The 18,165-nt window shown below is 51.3% G+C and overlaps 1 protein-coding gene across 2 annotated transcripts in view; it reads right to left on the bottom strand.

Annotated features, from left to right (window-relative positions):
• The window catches only part of LOC127586363 (reticulon-2-like), a 41,475-nt gene extending 25,573 nt beyond the window's left edge, over positions 1–15,902 (bottom strand). For both annotated transcript variants that reach the window (XM_052044263.1, XM_052044264.1), the window contains exons 1-4: positions 15,720–15,902; positions 12,625–12,681; positions 7,382–8,125; positions 5,311–5,646 (exon numbers count right to left, since the gene is read on the bottom strand). In XM_052044263.1, the coding sequence (XP_051900223.1) occupies positions 5,311–5,646; positions 7,382–8,125; positions 12,625–12,681; positions 15,720–15,750 (1,168 nt within the window). In that variant the 5' untranslated portion in view covers positions 15,751–15,902. The remainder of the gene's footprint in view (positions 1–5,310; positions 5,647–7,381; positions 8,126–12,624; positions 12,682–15,719) is intronic.
• Positions 15,903–18,165: the final 2,263 nt, after the last annotated feature.

The following is an 18,165-nucleotide window of genomic DNA, read 5'->3' as shown; positions in this document are numbered from 1 at the left end:
TAAGCTAGTCCCATTTGCCTGCGTTTGGCCAGTATCCCTCTAAACCTTTCCTATCCATGTACCTGTCCAAGTACCTTTTAAATGTTGTTAACGCACCAGCCAGTCCATGCCCACCACGGTGCCCACCCAGCTAGTCCCAATTTCCAGCGTTCGGCCCATGTCCCTCCAAGCCCTGCCCCTCCATCTACCTATCTAAGTGCTTCCTAAATGGTACGATTGTACCTGCCTCACCTACTTCCTCTGGCAGCTCGTTCCATATACAGACCACCACCTGAGTGAAAAGGTTGCCCTTCAGGTTCCTATTAAATCTCTCCCCTCTCACCCTAAACCTATGTCATAGAGTCACACAGCAGAGAAACAGGCCCTTCAGCCCAACGTGTCCATGCCGACCAAGGTGCCCACCTGAACTAGTCCCATTTGCCTGCGTTTGGCCCGTATCCCTCTGAACCTTTAGTATCCGTGTACTTATCCAAATCTTTTATATGTCATTAATGTACCTTCCTCCACAGCTTGTTCCGTATACTCACGACCTTCTGCGTGAAGAAGTTGTCCATTTTAAATCTTTCCCCTCTCACCTTGAAGCTATGCCCTCCAGTTTTTGGTTCCCGTTCCCTGGGAACAAGACTGTGTGCGTTCACCCTATATGTCCCTCATGATTTTTTACACCTCTACAAGTTCACCCCTCAGTCTTCTACATTATAACCTCTAGTTCTTGATTCCCCAACCCTGGGAAATAGACTCCATGTTCCCCACACTCCTATAACTTGTTCTCCTCCACACATTTACCTAATTCCCTCTAAGTATTGAACGTACCCAACACACCACAGAGTTGTAAATGGTTTCCAAGGACCTCCTGTTCGCAATGCCTCTGGTAGTCAATCTTCCTGTGTCGGAAAACAACTTCTCCTTACTTATTCTACCAAAGCACAACTTCCAACAAGGACAGCACTGTGGTACAGCTGGTAGAGCTGCTATCTCATGGATTCAGAGACCCGGGTTCGAACCTAACTTCCGGTGCAGTCTGTGTGGAGCTTGCACGTTCTCCCTGTGACCGCGTGGGTTTCCTCCGGGTGCTCCGGTTTCCTCCCACATCCCAAAGACATGCGGATTGATGGGTTAACTGGCAGCTGTAAATTTCAGAGTCTTTTTCCCAGGGTAGAAATGTCAAATGCTGGAGGACATGCATTTAAGGTGAGAGGGGGAACGTGTAAGGGAGATGTGTGGGGCATGTTTTTTTTATGCAGAGAGTGGTGGGTGCCTAGAACAGGCTGCTAGGGGTGGTGGTGGAAGCAGATACAATAGTGGTGTTTACGAGGCTTTTAGACAGGCACATAAATGTGCAGAGAATGGAGGGATACGGATCATGTACAGGCAGAAGGGATTAGTTTAATTTGGCATCGTGTTCAGGACAGACATGGTGGGTTGAAGGGCCTGTTCCTGTGCTGTATCTCTCTATGACTCTTCGACCTCGATTAAAGTCAACCTTATGAGAAAATGTGGGGCAGACAAAATAGTGTTTAAAACGGTGGGAGATTGACAGGAGCTGGTGTTCAGAGGGGCTCTGAGGGTTCTTGTACAAAGCAAGCAAATAGGAAGGTAAATGGTACCTTGTCCTTCATTGCTATAGGATTTGAGGTCAGGAGTGGAGATGTCTTGCTTTCCACTCCGGACCTCAAATCCTTGGTGAGACCATGTTTGGAACATTGAGTACTGGTTAGTACTGGGGGCGGCACGGTAGTGCAGCGGTTAGCGTAACGCTATTACAGTGCCAGTGGCCCGGGTTCAATTCCCGTGCTGTCTGTAAGGAGTTTGTACGTTCTCCCCGTGACTGCGTGGGTTTCCTCCGGGTGCTCTGGTTTCCTCCCACATTCCAAAGACGTAGGGGTTAGGAGCTGTGGGCATGCTATGTTGGCGCCGGAAGAGTGGCGACACTTGCAGGCTGTGTCCCAGCACATTCTCAGTAACGCAAAAAGACCCATTTCACTGTGTGTTTCGATGTACATGTGACTAATAAATAAATATCTATCTATCTGTCCACTGCTAATGAAGGATATACTTGCGATAGAGGTAGTTTTCCTGGGAGTTAACATATGGGATGACCTGTCCTAGGCCCAGCACATAGATGCAATCACAAGGAAGGTCTGCCAGTGTCTTTACTTTCTTAGGAGGTTAAAAAGGTTCAGTACATCATTGAACTCTCCAACAAACTTCTACAGATGTACTGTTGAAAGTATCCTGACTGGTTGCATCATGGTCTGGGACGGCAATTCAAATGCGCAGGAACGTAGGAAGCTGCAGAGAGTAGGGGACTCAGCCCAATACATCACGGGTACATTCTTCCCCACCATCAAAAGTATCTACATGAGGCGCTGTCTCAAGAAGGCAACATCTATCATCAAAGATCCCCACCATCCGGGCCATGCCATCTTCTCGCAGCTACCACTGGGCAGGAGGTACAGAAGCCTGAAGTCCCACACCACCAGTTTCAGGAACAGCTGCTTCCCTTCAACCATTTGGTTCTTGAACCAACCTGCACAACCCGAATCACTGCCTCAGTATAGCAACACTGTGACTGCATTGCACTACAATGGACTTTGTTTTTGTTTTGTTCTAATTGTGTTCTTGTATAATTTTGTATAATCTATGTTTAGTTTACGATTTTCTTAGGTATGTTGTGTATTTGATGCTCTGTGCCTGTGATGCTGCTGCAAGTAAGATTTTCATTGCACCTGTGCACACATGTACTTGTCCGTATGACAATAAGCTCGACTTTGACTTTGACAAAGGTTCAGCGGATTGATTCCAGGAATGTGGAGTCTGTTGAAGGAGGAAAGATTGAACAAACTGGGCCTGTACTTGGCATAGGTTGGAAGAATGAGAGGAGATCTCAAAATTCTTTCAGCGCTGGCAATGATGTTTTCCCAGGCTGGAGCGTTGGGAACCGGGGTCACAGTCTTAAAATAAGGGGTCGGCCATTCAGCACTGAGATGAGAAGAAATCTGTGGTGAATTTTTGGAATTCTCTTCCCTGGGTTGTGGAGACTCAGTCACAGTGTATTCAAGACAGATATGAACAGATTTTTGATTATGAAGGTAATTGAGGAATATGAAGAGGGCAGGGAAGTGGTACTGAGGTAAAAGATTAGCCATGATCTTATTGCGAGGGGGAACAGGCATCAGATGGGCTGAATGGTCTGCCTCTTATTTCCTCTGCTCTGCTCTGCTCTTGAGAAGAATGCTTCTAGCTTCTCCATTCCCTGGGATCATTCCAAGTAAGACTGCCCTCCCCCATCTCCAGGGTCTCAGTATCTTTCTTAAAGTGCAGGGCCCAGATTTAGACAGACTCCAGCGTGGCCAACCCAGAGATTTATAAGGTTAGGCATGACTTCCTTGCACTTCAGCACACTATTAATAAAGCGCTGGGTCCCTGACCCACAACGTCCCAGGATATCCCTTTCAGGCCAGGTGCCACCACACCACCCAGAGTAACCCATTCAATGCCAGATCACAGACATCAGCCTAGTGTAACCCTTTCATTGCCAGTTCCCAGTCACCAATCAGAGTGACCCTTTCGTTGCCGGCTCCCAGTCACCAGAGTGACCCTTTCATTGTCAACTCCCAGTCACCAAGCAGAGTGACCCTTTCATTGCCAGCTCCCAGTCACCAATCAGAGTGACACTTACATTGCCAGCTCCCAGTCACCAATCAGAATGACCCTTTCATTGCCAGCTCCCAGTCACCAACCCAGAGTAACTCTTTCAGCATTAGACCCTGTATATCAATCCTGTGTAACCCCTTCAATGCAGTGCTGGACTCGATATTGGGAAATAAGCCAGATCAATCTGAGCAACTTTCAGTGGGGGGAGGGCATTAAAGATAGAGCAATTATAGTAAAGCAATATTTAGAATTTCTATGGAAAAGGATGGTCAATTATAGAAGGGCTGATTTCAATGAGATGAGGGAAGATCTAGCTTGGGTAACTTGGAATCAAAGCTTGGTATACAAAACTGCCATTGAACAATGGAGGGTGCTTAAAGTGGGAATGTTTCACTTGCAGGTTGAGCTACTTCATGGCACAGGTTAGGGATCATAAAGTCAGAGATGGAAGGTCAAAAAGATTGAGATTGAGGTGAATAAATCAACTGGTCCAGATGGGTTGCTAAGAAAAGTTGGATAGAGAGGATGTTTCCATCAGTAGGAGAGTCTAGGATCCGATGGCACAGCCCTAGGATCAGAGGGGATGTCCCTTTAAAGCTGAGATGAGGAGCAATTTCCTCGGCCAGACGGTGGTGAATCTGTGGAATTCATTGCCACCGAGGCCTGTGGAGCCCAAGTCATTCGGGGTATTTAAGGCAGAGATTGGCAGGTTCTTGATTGGTGAGGGGGTTAAGGGTTATGTGGAGAAGGTGGGAGAATGGGGTTGAGAGAGAGAGAAAAAAAATCAGCCCTGATCGAATGGTGGAGCAGACTCGATAGAGGTAATGAGGGAAACCTCTGTCTTTTAGCTAAGGTGACCTAGTGCCATGGTTTCTCAAGCCAGCCTTTTGCCCCTTTGTTAACTGCCTTCTGAAATTTCATATCGGCAGTGTCCACTAGATCCACAAACGTGGCCGCAATTAAAGTCAGGGGGTGATCGGTATTGGTATTGGTTTATTATTGTCACTTGTACCAAGGTACGGTGAAAAACTTGTCTTACAAACTAATCTTACAGGTCAATTCATTACACAGTGCAGTTACATCAAGTTAGTACAGAGTGCATTGAGGTAGTACAGGTAAAAACAATAACAGTACAGAGTAAAGTGTCACAGCTACAGAGAAAGTGCAGTGCAATAAGGTGACAGGTCACAACAAGGTAGATCGTGAGGTCATGAGGTCATAGGTCATAGTCCATCTCATTGTATAAGGGAACTATTCAATAGTCTTATCACAGTAGGGTAGAAGCTGTCCTTAAGTCTGGTGGTACGTGCCCTCAGGCTCCTGTATCTTCTACCCGATGGAAGAGGAGAGAAGAGAGAATGTCCCGGGTGGGTGGGGTCTGCAGGCAGTCAGAGAACGTGAAGGGCTGTTGGCTGGGAGATTTCTGGAGATAGTTTAAACATGAGGACAGGAATTTTAAGATCACAAGACAGTGTAGAGGGAGCTTTAATCTCTATCCAGCCCTTGCTATCCCTGCCCTGGGTCTACGATGGACAGTGCAGATGGAGCTTTCCCTTGTACCTAACCCTTGTTGTCCCTGCTCTGAGAGCGTTTGATAGGCAAATACAGAGGGAGCTTCACTCCTTACCTAACCCAGGCTGGGTGTGGACTTACCCGATTGGTCTGCTGCCTTGAAGACCTCAGTTTTGCGATGATCTGATTGCTCCAAGGCACTGTGTTGCCACGGTAACTGCCTGCTCTCTGCCTGTGCTTCATCATCCATCTCTTCCTGAGATTCGTGGCCCGTTGTGACCTGGATGGCTGGGAGCTGCCGTCCAATGGCGTCACTGCTGAGGGCGCTGATGTCACTTCCTCCCAGCGGCGCACCGTCCACAATGCCCGCCTCTCCCGTGGGCATCAACGTACCAGCCAAGCTCACCGCCTGCACCGCATCTGGCGTGCCCATGCCTCCTCCGTGGTCCAGCACTGCCATCTCCTCTTCCTCTGACCCTGCAAGGGTAAAGAACAGTGATGGTCACGTCTCCTCACCCACAGGGTGGCTGGGACACTGCAGCTTCCGGGAAAAACCTGCTGGGTGCGTGGGGGATAAATGTCCTTTCCCACCAGTCAGTGGGACTCAGAACTATGTCACCCTGCAGCCACTCACCTGAACCTTGTGCTAGAAATCAGAACAGTACAGCAGAGGAACAGGCCCTCCAGCCCACCATGTTGTGCTGAACTAATTCACCTAATCCCTTCTGCCTGCATGTGGTCCATATCGCTCCGTTCTCTGCACATTCATGTGTCTATCTAAGAGCCACTATCAGATCTACCTCCACCACCACCAACAAAATGTTGAAAGGACTGGACAGAGTAGATGTGGCCAAGCTGTTTCTCTTGGTGGGTGAGTCCAGGACCAGAGGGCACAATCTTAGAATTAGAGGGTACAGGTTTAAAACAGAGATGAGGAGAAATTTCTTTAGCCAGAGGGTAGTGAATTTATGGAATTCCTTGCCACGTACAGCAGTGGAGGCCCGATCATTGAAGGCGTTTAAGGAGGAGGTAGATAGATATCTAATTAGTCAAGGTATCAAGGGATATGGGGATAAGGCCGGAAATTGGAGTTAGAATAGTTTTTTTTTGCTCATGGAGCAGACTTCCCCCCCATTTCTCATTTCTTTTTCCCCTTTTCTTTGGAGCAGACGTGATGGGCTGAATGGCCTACTTCTGCTCCCTTGTCATGTGATCTTGTGACCACTCCTGGCAGCACATTCCAGGCACCCACCACTCTCTGTGTAAAAAAATGTGCCCCACACATCTCCTTTAAACTTATTCCCTCTCACCTTGAGTGCATGCCCTCTAATGTTAGACATTTCACCCCAGAAGAAAGATACCAGCTGTCTACTCTATCTGTGGCTTTCATAATTGTATAAACTTCTATCAGGTCTTCCCTCAGCTTCCGCCCCTCCAGAGAAAAAACCCAAGTTTGTCCAACCTCTCCTTGTAGCTCATGGCCTCTAATCCAGGCAGCATCCTGGTGAATCTCTTCTGCACCCTCTCCAAAGCCTCCACATCCTTCCTATAAAGGGGTGACCAGAACTGAATGCAATAATGCAGATGGAGAGATACAACATGGAAACAAGCCATTCGGCCCATTGAATCAGTGCTGACCATCAGGCACATCCTATCCTGCTAATCCTACCTTTCTCCCCAAGTTCCCATCAACTCCTCGCAGATTCTACCTCCCATTTTGTTCCAGTGGCCTGACTCTGCCCCCTTCTGCCTGATCCTTGACCCAGCTTCCTTCCACCTCATCCCAACACCATGGCGTCTTTCCCCTCATGTGACCCCTGACCTTGTCCCTCACCCTGACCACCTGGACAGCATCTTGAGTGCTGAGGTAAGTGTGCTGCACGTGGCTGGAGTCCCACACTCTGTGTTTGCTATCCCGGGCACTCCCTCACCGACGACGAGGAAGCAGAGGCTGGCTGGTCCCAATGGCCACTCCTGAGTGCGGGGATGCTGCTGCTTCAGTCAGCCACTTTCTGCACTGCAATGGATTCTGGGAAAGCCCACCCTCCATTGCTCCAAGATGCTGGCACCACTCACAAGGCAAGCACCTCCTTGCCACAGTAGGACCCGTGCATGCTCTTAAAGCTGGCGATTACTTCATGTACTTATTTATCCTCTCCTCATCCCTTGGGTGCTCATGACCTTCAGGCTGGGGTCTGCCCTGCCCTCCTACCTGAGACGTGTGGGTCTGAAGATGGCAGCTCTTCCTCCGTCACCCTCGGCAGCTGGGGCTCAGTAGCTAGTAACATCACTCCAAGGACCTCTGTGAGCTCCATCTCCACCTTGTTGGAGACAGTGCTTTCCACAGACAGCTCTCCCTCCACCTCAGGGCCCTCGGGATCCTTCTGTTCACTGGAGGTCCCCACTGGATCAATTTGTGTTTCTGTTGTGGTCTCACCAAGGCCCAGTGTTGGTACCTCAGTCTCCTCAGAGTCTTGGCTGAGCAGCAACGCTCCTGGAGCAAAGGGAACGGGGCTGGACGGCGATGGGTCCCAGTCTGCTCCCTCCCTTAGTTCAGATACGCCTTCCCTCTCCTCCTGCTCCGTCATTCCGGGCGGATGGATGTGATATTCCTCCACTTCGTCCTTCTCTTCTGCCAGAAAGGTCTCGATTGTCTCAGTTCGGACTAAACCCCTGGGCGCAGAAGGTTGCTTTTTAGTCCTGTGGAGTACGTCGGTCGCTGGGACCCCACAGCCACTGCCTCCGTCTCCGAAACCCCTCCCGGCGAGGTCCGACAGGCTGCTGGATGGGAAGGTGGCCGGGAAGCAGCCAGCCTGAACGAGGGGAGCTCCACACAACAAGGCCGAGTCCAGCGACAGCTGCCGTGGGGTGTCCCAGTACAGGGAGGTGTCCGTCGGAGCATCGTCGTCCGACAGGTCTTGTGCCGTCTGGGGTTCCAAGTAGTCCTCACTGACACCTGTACGGGACAGGGGAGCAAGCAAGTCCCTCGGTCATTAGAGCCACTACATCGAGGTTGTCCCTCCAGTAGAAGATCAACTCACCATCTCCACATAAACCAAACCTGCCTCTGACCATGTCTCCACCACACCTCCTCCCATATCCCCAAATCAACTTCCCTTTTGTCCTTATTCCCCAACCCACCTTCCCAATTAGGCAAATCTCATCTATCCAACTGTTCCTCATCCTCATTCCCAACTGCAACAGCAAGGTGGCAGTCCTGACACAGGGGTCTGGACCCAAAACGTCAGCCATTGCGCTACTGCACTACAATCCTTACACCGTTCTGCTTGCCGCTGTATGTATTGTTGTATTTATTATCACCACGTACACCATGAGCTTCAGGGGAGCAAGGAATTTCGTTGCACCCTGGGGCATGTGACAATAAACTAGCCTGATCTGATCTGCGAAGCACCTGCATTCAGGCTGCAGTGATGACCCAGAGCTTTCAGTCACACCGTCCCACCCCGACCCCCACCCTCACCTGTCCGTCTGTGGCGTCTCACACTGATATAATGAGGTCCAATGCAAGCTTGCGGAACAGCACCTCACCTTCTGTCTGGGCTTATTGCAGCCTTCCAGATTCAATATGAAATGCAACATGCTCAGGTAAGCTGCTCGCTCTGTTTATGCCAGATCTGGCCAGTCCTGCTTTAAGTCATCCACCTGTAACACTGGCTCTGTTTTGTCCTGTCCACTAGCACAACCTGATTCCCATACTTCTGCACTTCACAGCCTTTACACTCTTTTGTTTGTGTTTTCTCTCTCTTAACTCCTCTGTTTAACCTTTCAACCAGATAACCTCATCGCATCTTATCCTCAGGGCAGCCCTGGCCTCACCCTTTCAGAAATACTCCCTTAGTCCTATCCGTTCATCCCCGATATTCTCTTGGTAATTTAAAACTAACTTGCTTTCTCTTTCCCAGTTTTGACAAACTCTTTCTCTTCCCTCAGATGCTGCCTAACCCACTGAGTGTTTCTAGCATTCTCTGATTTTATTACAGATTTCTGGCATCTGCAGTTTTTTTCATTTCACCTCGGGCTGATTGGCAGATAAAATGGTGAACGCATTGGAGACACAGTCCCACAAGGGGGAAGAGAATGAGCGTCCAAAGCCAGAGCTCCCCGGATGACTAAGGATAGATTAAAATGAAGCAGGAAAAGAAGTCACTATAACTATCAGATCAATTATAAGGCAGCAAGCAGACACAGGAGAACTGTAAAAGGAAATTAAAAGGGCAATGAGCAAAGGTCAAAGAGCAACAGAGGAGTAGGGCATCCTTCCCACTTCAGTGGGGCAGAGCAGATTAGGCCTGAACTCTCTAAAGTTTAGAAGAATGAGAGGTGATCCCATTGCAAATTACAGGTTCAATGGAGGAATTAAGTTTTCCCCAGGCTGGGTTCTCAGACTAAGGGGTCACCCATTCAGAACCAAGATGAGAAGGAAGTTTTTTCACTTAAATCTTGAACTGTCTACCCCAGCGAGGCTCAGTCACTGATGTTATGGGGAGAGAATTCAGAAATCGGAGGTGAAAAGCGACTTGGGAGTCCTAGTTCAGGATTCCTTCAAGGATAACTTGCAGGTTGAGTTGGTAGTAAAGAAGGCAAATGCAATGTTAGCATTCATTTCAAGAGGACTAGAACATAGAAGCAAGGATGTACTGCTGAGACTTTAGAAGGCATTGGTCAGACCACATTTGGAATGAGTAATTTTGGGCCCTGTATCTAAGAAAAGATGTGCTGGCCCTGGAGAGGGTCCAGAGGAGGTTCATAAGGACGATCCCGGGAATGAAAAGCTTAACCTATAAGGAGCATTTGATGTCTCTGGGCCTGTACTCAAAGGAACTCAGAAGGATGAGGGGGGATAGATACTGAAAGGCCTGGATAGAGTGGATGTGGAGAGGATGTTTCCATTAGTATTTGAGCCTAGGATCTGAGGGAACAGCCTCAAAATAAAGGGACGTCCCGTTAGAAATGAGATGAGAAAGAATTTCTTCAGCCGGAGGGTGATGAATCCATGGAATTTGTTGCCACTGAGAGACTGTGGAGACCAAGTCACTGGGTGTACTTAAGATAAGATTTCTTTAGTAGTCACATGTACATTGAAACACACAGTGAAATACATCTTTTGTGTAGAGTGTGCTGGGGGCAGCCCGCAAGTGTCGCCACGCTTCCGGCGCCAACGTAGCACGCCCACTACTTCCTAACCCATACGTCTTTGGAATGTGGGAGGAAACTGGAGCACCCGGAGGAAACCCACGCAGACACAGGGAAGACAGAGAGTGATATGTTCTTGACTGGTAAGGGGGTTAAGGGTTACGGCGAGAAGTTGGGAGAATGAGGTCGAAAACAAAAATCAGCCATTTTTGAATGGTGAAGCAGAGTCGATGGGCCAAATGGCCTAATTCTGCTCCTGTACCTTATGGTCCATATTCACAACAGATTGGTATATTTTTGGATGTCGAGGGATATGAGGTTGGTGCAAGAACATGGCACTGAGATGGAAAAAACAGACATGATCTTATGGAAAGGCAGAGCGGGCACAATGGGCTGAATGGTCTGTCCTACATCTTCTAAAGGAGTACTCACGTGAAGGGAGAGGCAACACACAAGATGCTGGAGGAACTCAGCAGGTCAGGCAGCATCCGTGGAGGGAAATAGACAGTCGACGTTTTGGGTCGAGACCCTTCATCTGGACTGGAAGATAGAGGGGAGAGAGCCGGTATAAAGAGGTGAGGGGAAGGGGTGGGGCAGGAGCTGGCAGGCGATAGGTGGATCCAGGTGAGGAGGGGTGACGGGCGGATGGAGGAGGGGAGGGTGGGGACAGCGGCAGAGGCTGGGAGGTGAGAGGTGGAGGGCTGCAGATGATGGAATCTGATAGGAGAGGATCTGGACCATGGAACCAAGGGAGGGAGGTGGGGAAGGCAGATGGGGGACCAATATGTTCATGTGGGGGTTATGGGGAGGGCACAAAATGAACGCCTTGCACCCATCTTTGCAAGATATGGTGGTGCTAATGCCATGATGAAATTGGAGAGGATTGACAGACAGTTAATTTAAAAGGCTGCTGCTCAAGATTAGAAAGTCTTCCGATGCAGGTGGGGCACATCCTGGCTTATGAAGATAAGGGGGGCAGCCCTCGGCCATAGTTTGCAGCCCTCCTTGGATACGGAAGTATATAAGAGGTCTTGTTGTTGCAAATATTGCCAACCCTGTTCAAAAGGAGAACAGAGTGATCCAGGCCTGTCAACCTTACATTGGATGATGGAGGCAGTAACCTTGGGTAAATCCAACGTCACTTTGGAAAATATGGCCCACTGATTGACAGCCAGAATGGATGCATTGAAAGCAAACTGTGCTTTAAAAATATGACTGAGGTCTTTGATGAAGTAGTCTCCAGAGTTGTGGTGACTGAAATTCTGGGCATTTGATTGTAGACTCCCATAGTAGACTTGCTCGGAAAATTAACGACCATGGGATTAAAGGGGCAGTGCCAGCAAGCACATGAAATTAGCCAAAGGAAGCAGAATAATAGTGGTCCCCATTGTACAATTCACTCCTGTCAGAGGAACAAGGGAGTTGCCAGGTCTGGTAGTGGGTTCACTGTACTTTTTATTAAAAATGAGCTGAATTTGTGTACATAGGGCATTATTTAGAGTCTATGTTTGACAACCAAACTTAGATATGCAGTAAAGAACAGGGAAGAAAATAAGCGGAGGATACAGACAGAACGGAAATAAGGGCAAACATGTAGCAAATGCAGTTTAAGCAAGAGAAGTGTTAAGTAAGATAAGATATCTTTATTAGTCACATGTACATCGAAACACACAGTGAAATGCATCTTTTGCGTGGAGTGTTCTGGGGGCTAATGCATTTTGAGAGGAAGAATGAGGAGGAGGTGATGCAAATTGAATGGTACCATTTTTAAAAAGCACAGGGACAAACACCTGGGATCTAAGGACATTGCAAATTGAAGATTAGGCTGCTAAAAAAGTGCATGAAATACTTGGACACGAAGGCAAGGCAGCCATGTTAAATCTTCACGAAACACTACTTTGGCCTCAGCTGGAGTATCACACCTGATTCTCACTTGACGGTTGTTAGAGGGCTTGTTCTCTCCACAGCAGAGAAGGTTAAAAGGAGATTTAACGATGATACAAGGTAAAAGGAGATGTAACAATGGTACAATGGAATGCCTCAGAGTTGGTACTGTGATCGCGTCTCTTTTTGATAAAAGTGCAACCTGTCTCTATAAATTACCCCATGAATATCCATTATCACCTGACAAATCTCCCATTAACCTCAGACCCTGCCTCCATCTCCCTAACCAATGTTCTCACTTGCCTTTGTAGAACTTGCTCAGCATGATTCACACTGCAAAGGCACCTCCTCCCACAACCACACAAAGCAAAGAGCGGCAGCCACCAGGTCCGGCAAGGGTTAACGAGTGAGGCTTACCTTCGGTGGAGGAAGGGGTGGAATCTGGAGTGGTGGAGACGGTCGAGGCAGATTCCTCTGTTGGAGAAAGTGAAGCAAATCACATCACACCAGCAAACATTCCCCTCAACCCCAGCGCTAACTAATGGCCACCATACCCCTCAGATGAAACGGCGAATGAATACATTTCTTCCTCCCCTGCCCCACCCTCAGAGTGCTGCGGTGACTCAAGGCTACTGCCAATCACCCACTCCTAGTGCGTGTCTGAACACTGGAATATCCATTGGTACAGCAACCAGCGCGATGGTATAACAGTCACAGTGAACGCATTACAGTCAGTGTTGGTGTGAGAGTGAGTTATAATCAGTGTACATGTTAGGTGTGACAGTAACAGTTGTGTTTTAGCCAACTGTATATGTTTTAGCGTGTGTTATTGTCAGTGAATATGTGAGATTTAATTTCTATAGTTTGTGAGTGTGTGTGATGGCAGTAAATGTTGGACACATGTGTGTTGTATGTCGGAACCAAAGTCACGGTGTGTATTTGTGTCCAAGATTAAATTGTGCGTGGGGTAAGTGTATATGTGTGTCTGCGTGCATGTTTTTATGTGCATCTAATCTGTGTCTCAGTGTATTATGTGATAGTCATGGAGTCACAGAATGATACAGCACGGATACAGGCCCTTCGGCCCAAACAGTTCATGCTGACCACGGTGCCCACCCAGCTAGTGCCAATTTCCTGCATTCGGCCCATATCCCTCCAAGCCCCTCCCCTCCATGCTTCTTAAATGATACTGTTGTTCACCCACTTCCTCTGGCAGCTCGTTCCATATACTTACCACTGGTCCTGCTCTGTGTGTGCACATGTGTGTGTTTCTCGGTGTAGTGTGTGTTGGTCCTGCACTCTGTGTGTGTGTGTGTTTGTTTCTCGGGGTAGTGTGTGTTGGTCCTGAGCTGTGTGTGTGTGTGTATTTGTTGGGGTAGTGTATGTTGGTCCTGTGCTGTGTGTGTGTCTGTGTGTTTCTCAGGGTAGTGTGTGTTAGTCCTGTGCTGTGTGTGTGTTGGTCCTGTGCTGTGTGTGCGTGCGTGTGTGTTTCTCGGGGTAGTGTATGCTGGTCCTGCGCTCTGTGTGTGTGTTGGTCCTGTGCTGTGTGTGCGCGTGTGTGTTTCTCGGGGTAGTGTGCGCTTGTCCTGCACTGTGTGTACTTCCTGCGCCTTCAGCAGCCCCTCCCATAAAGGGAAGGTGACAGGCCGCTCAGAGTAAGGCCGGGGAACTCATCAGCAGAGTCGGAAGGAACTGAGGCTCCATCTGACTTCTCAAACAACCTTTGGCCCCCACCAAGCCCCCGACCTACACCTGGGCCTTGCTCAGAAGTCCAGCTGCCTGGTTGGTACCCACGTGTCCCCTCAGGCAGGGCAGGAGGGTGACTGAAACCTGGGCTTCAGGACCGAACCTGCCAACGTCACAAACAGAAACACACTGGTTCGGGATGCCGGAGTGGGGAGTGGGGGTGTGGCGGGGCTCTGTGCCAACGGCTGTGTATGTATCAGTGCCAACGCCAGTGTGTGTTGACGTGTGTGGGGTCCTGGTCTTATTCCAGGGTGGGAGATGGTGAGTCAGTATAACCCAGAGACCAACCCCTGACCCCCTGCCATTTACCCCCTCCCTCCAGAACCAATTCTGGACCACACTGACCACATTTCCCTATTTCCCTACTACACAGGAGGCCTTTTCGCCCATTTAGTCCATGCTAGCTCAGAGAGCTATCCCCCAACCCCATTCCGCCCCCCCTCCAACTAATTTCTGCATGGACCAAATACAGGCAAATGGGACTAGTTCAGGAAGGCACCTTGGCCGGCATGGACAAGTTGAGCTGAAGGGCCTGTTTCTGTGCTGTATAACTCCCTGACCCACCTCCCCACACTCAGTGTGTGGCTATTGATTTGGGCGTGTATGCGCAGCCAAATCCAGAGAGATCCTGTTGGTTGTGTGTGACAGGGAGAGTGAGTGTGTGTGTGTGTGAGAGTGTGTGTGTGTGTGAGAGAGTGTGTGAGTGTGCAAGGGAGTCTTTGAGAGTGTGTGCCTGAGTGTGCAGGTTGTTTGTGTGTGGCTGTGTGTCAGAGTGTGCACTTGTGGGTGTGTCAGTGTGCATAACGGTGAGGATGAGTCTGGGGGTGAAGTGCAGAGGCTGGGGGGTGGTGGAGAGGGGGAGGAAGAGCTGCCGGTTTGCAACAGCATAGATCACAGGGCTCCCTCTGCCCTCAGGGGGAGCAGCCCCTCCCTCCCCTCTGCCACGGAGACACCCCCTCTCCCCTCTGCCCCCTCCTCCTCCCCTCTCCCCACATCCCCCTCCCCATCCCCTTCTCCTCCTCCTCTTCCACCCTCCCCTTCCTCCTCCCTCCCTCCTCCCCTCCCTCATCCTCCCCTCCTCAGTCCACCTCCATCCCCCCTCCCTCATCCCCCTCCCGCCATCATCCCCCTCCATCCTTCTCCACCTCCCCTCTCCCCACATCCCCCTCCCCATTCCCTTCTCCTCCTTACTTCCCTCCTCCTCCCTCCCCTCCTCTCCTTCCTCCTCCACCCCTTCTCACCTCCCCACCTCCGTCCCCCTCCCTTCCTCCTCCCGCCCCCTCCTTCCTCCCTCCTCCATCCATCCTCCTCCCTCCTCAATCCTCCACCTCCATCCCCCTCCCTCCTCCACCACCTCCTCCATCCCCCCTCCTCCTCCCCGCTCCCTCCTCCCCCTCCCCCTTGCCTCCCTCCTCCCCCTCCCCCTTGCCTCCCTCCCTCCCCTCCTCCCCTCCATCTGCCCCCTCCCTCCTCCACCACCTCCTCCATCCCCCCTCCTCCTCCCCGCTCCCTCCTCCCCCTCCCCCTTGCCTCCCTCCTCCCCCTCCCCCTTGCCTCCCTCCCTCCCCTCCTCCCCTCCATCCATCCTCCTCCCTCCTCAATCCTCCACCTCCATCCCCCTCCCTCCTCCCCTCCATACACCTCCCTCCTTCCATCCCCCCTCCTCCTCCTCCTCCTCCATCCTCCCTCCTCCCCGCTCCAGCCTCCCTCCTTCCCCCCCCCACCCCCCCGCGCCGGCAGAGAAGGGCGGACGGAAGGCGACCTACTGCAGTGTCCGAACCCCAGCACCTGCCCCATCACCTGCGGCCCTTCAGCGGCAGCGCTCGGACTCTCGATGCGGGGCCGACGGTCCGAGCACCATCGTCCCCGGGCTGTCGCCCAACTCAGCCCCCGCCGGCTGGGAGACTCATCACAGGCCCGGCAGACGCTCCGTTACCTCCCTCCGCCCTCTCTCTCTCTCCTCCCCCTCCCTCTCTCTCCTCCCCCTCCCTCTCTCTCCTCCCCTCCCTCCCTCCCTCTCTCTCCTCCCCTCCCTCCCTCTCTCTCCTCCCCTCCCTCCCTCCCTCTCCTCCCCTCCCTCCCTCCCTCTCCTCCCCTCCCTCCCTCCCTCTCTCTCCTCCCTTCCCTCTCTCTCTCCTCCCTTCCCTCCCTCTCTCTCCTCCCCTCCCTCTCTCTTCTCCCTTCTCTCTCCACTCCCCGCTCCTCCGACCTCCTCGCCCCCCCTCCTCCCGCGCTCTCTTCCCCCTCCTCTCCCCCTTGCCCTCCCCCTCCTCCCTCCCCTTCTCCCTCCCCTTCTCCCTCCTTCCCCCTCCCTTCCTCTCCTTCTCTCTCTCCTGTGCTTTCTCTCCTTCCCTCTCTCTTGATCTCACTTCTCTCTCCCCTGTCGATGCCACCTCTCTATCCTCTTGCTCTTGCACACTCCCTCTCTCTATGACACACTCTCCCTCACTGACAGTCTTTTCCTCTCTCCTCCCTCTTACACGCTCTATCTCTCCCTCTCTCTCTCACACACACACCCTCTCTCTTGTTCTCTCGCTCTCGGATGCACACACCTCCTCTGGGGAGGGGTGGGGGGGGGGGGGGGGGGGGGGATGCTGCAGAATGGGAAGACAAAGGAACTGCAGGAAAGGAGAGAGACACCGGCCCCAGAGAGAAAAATAACAGCGGAGGCTTAATTAGAGGGCGGCTGCGGTAAGGAGAGGGGCCGGGAGCGGGAGGGAGGGAGGGAGGGAGAGAGAGTAGAGTGGGAGGGGTGAGGGAAGGAAGGATGGAGGGGGAGGAAGAGAGGGATGAGGAGGGAAGAGGGAGGAGTGAAAGGGGAGGGAGGGGAGGGTGAGGGAGAACGGAAGGGGAGGGAGAGGGTTGAAAGAGGGACGGAGAGGGAGGGAAGGAGGGTGAGGGAGGGAGGGGAGGGGGATAGGGAGGCAGAGGTGGAGTGGGGGATTGTTGGGGGGAGAGAGGAGGGAAGAAGCGAGGAAGGAAAGGGGGGGGGGTCCATGACAGGCTGTGAGCCCTGTGCAGCCCCGACCAAGAGGGGGCTGTGGAGGTGGGGAGGGGCATCAGGGGTACCAGTCCTGACCAGAGCGGGAGTGCTGAGTACCCCATGTGGGATTCAGACTGGATGGGGATCAGGTGGCTGGAAGCTGGTGGAGAGGTCACAGTCTGGGGGCTGGTGTTGGCTGGGAGGGGAGGTCTGATAGGGGTTGGGCTCTGGAGAGGGGGAGTTTGTGGGAAGGGCCCCTTCCCTCCCCACCCACCCCCTCCCCTTCCCTCTTCTCCCTTCCATCCTCCCCTTCCCTCTCCTCCCCACTCCTCTCCTTTCCTCCTTCCTCCCCTCTCCTCCTCCCCTCTCCTCCTCCCCTCTCTGAATCCTTCCAGTGCATTTAGATTCTGCCATAATTAACAAGACCAATACTGTACAATACTCCAGGTGTGGTCTCACCAATTCCCAAAATAACTGAAGCTTAATCTCCCTACTCTTATATTCAGTACCCCAGGAATAAACAATAACATTCTGTTAGTTTTCCTAATTTCTTGCTCTACCCTACATACTAGGCATTTGTGAATCGTGCACCGGGGCCCCCAGACCCCTCTGCACCTGAGAGCTCTGCAATCCCTCACCATTTCGATAGTGTGCTTCCTTTTTAGTTCTCCAGTGAAGGTGAATGGTTTCATATTTTCCCCCATTACTCTCCGTTTGTCAGAGGTTTGTCCTTTCCTTAACCAAGCCCACTCCCGTTTGCTGCATCCTTCACAACTTACTTTCCTACCTCTCTTTGGTTCGTCAGCACTTTGAGCAATCAGACCATTGACTCCTTTATCCAAGTCAATTGTAAAACACCGAGGCCCAGCACCGATCCCTGGGGCAAACCACTTCTCACATCTTGCCAACCATAAAAGACCCATTTCTGCTCAGTCTCTGTTTGCTGTCAGCCAGCCAGACTTTGGTCCACACCAGTGTGTTACCATCTGCAGCGTGAGCGTTTACTTTCTGTAAAAACCTTTCAGGTGGCACCATATAGAGTCATACAGCACGGAAACAGGCCCTTCGGCCCAACTCGTCCATGCCAACTGTGTTGCTCAGTGAGCTGGTCCCATCTGCCCGCATTTGGCCCATAGCCCTCTAAACCTCTCCTATCCATGGACTTATCTAGATGGCTTTTTAATGTTGCTGATGTGCCCGCTATGAGGTTACAGAAATGTAACCTCTAT

This window comes from Pristis pectinata, chromosome 35, assembly GCF_009764475.1.
Source record: "Pristis pectinata isolate sPriPec2 chromosome 35, sPriPec2.1.pri, whole genome shotgun sequence".
Lineage (NCBI taxonomy): Eukaryota > Metazoa > Chordata > Chondrichthyes > Rhinopristiformes > Pristidae > Pristis > Pristis pectinata.
This window is presented reverse-complemented; position numbering and strand designations above follow the sequence as displayed.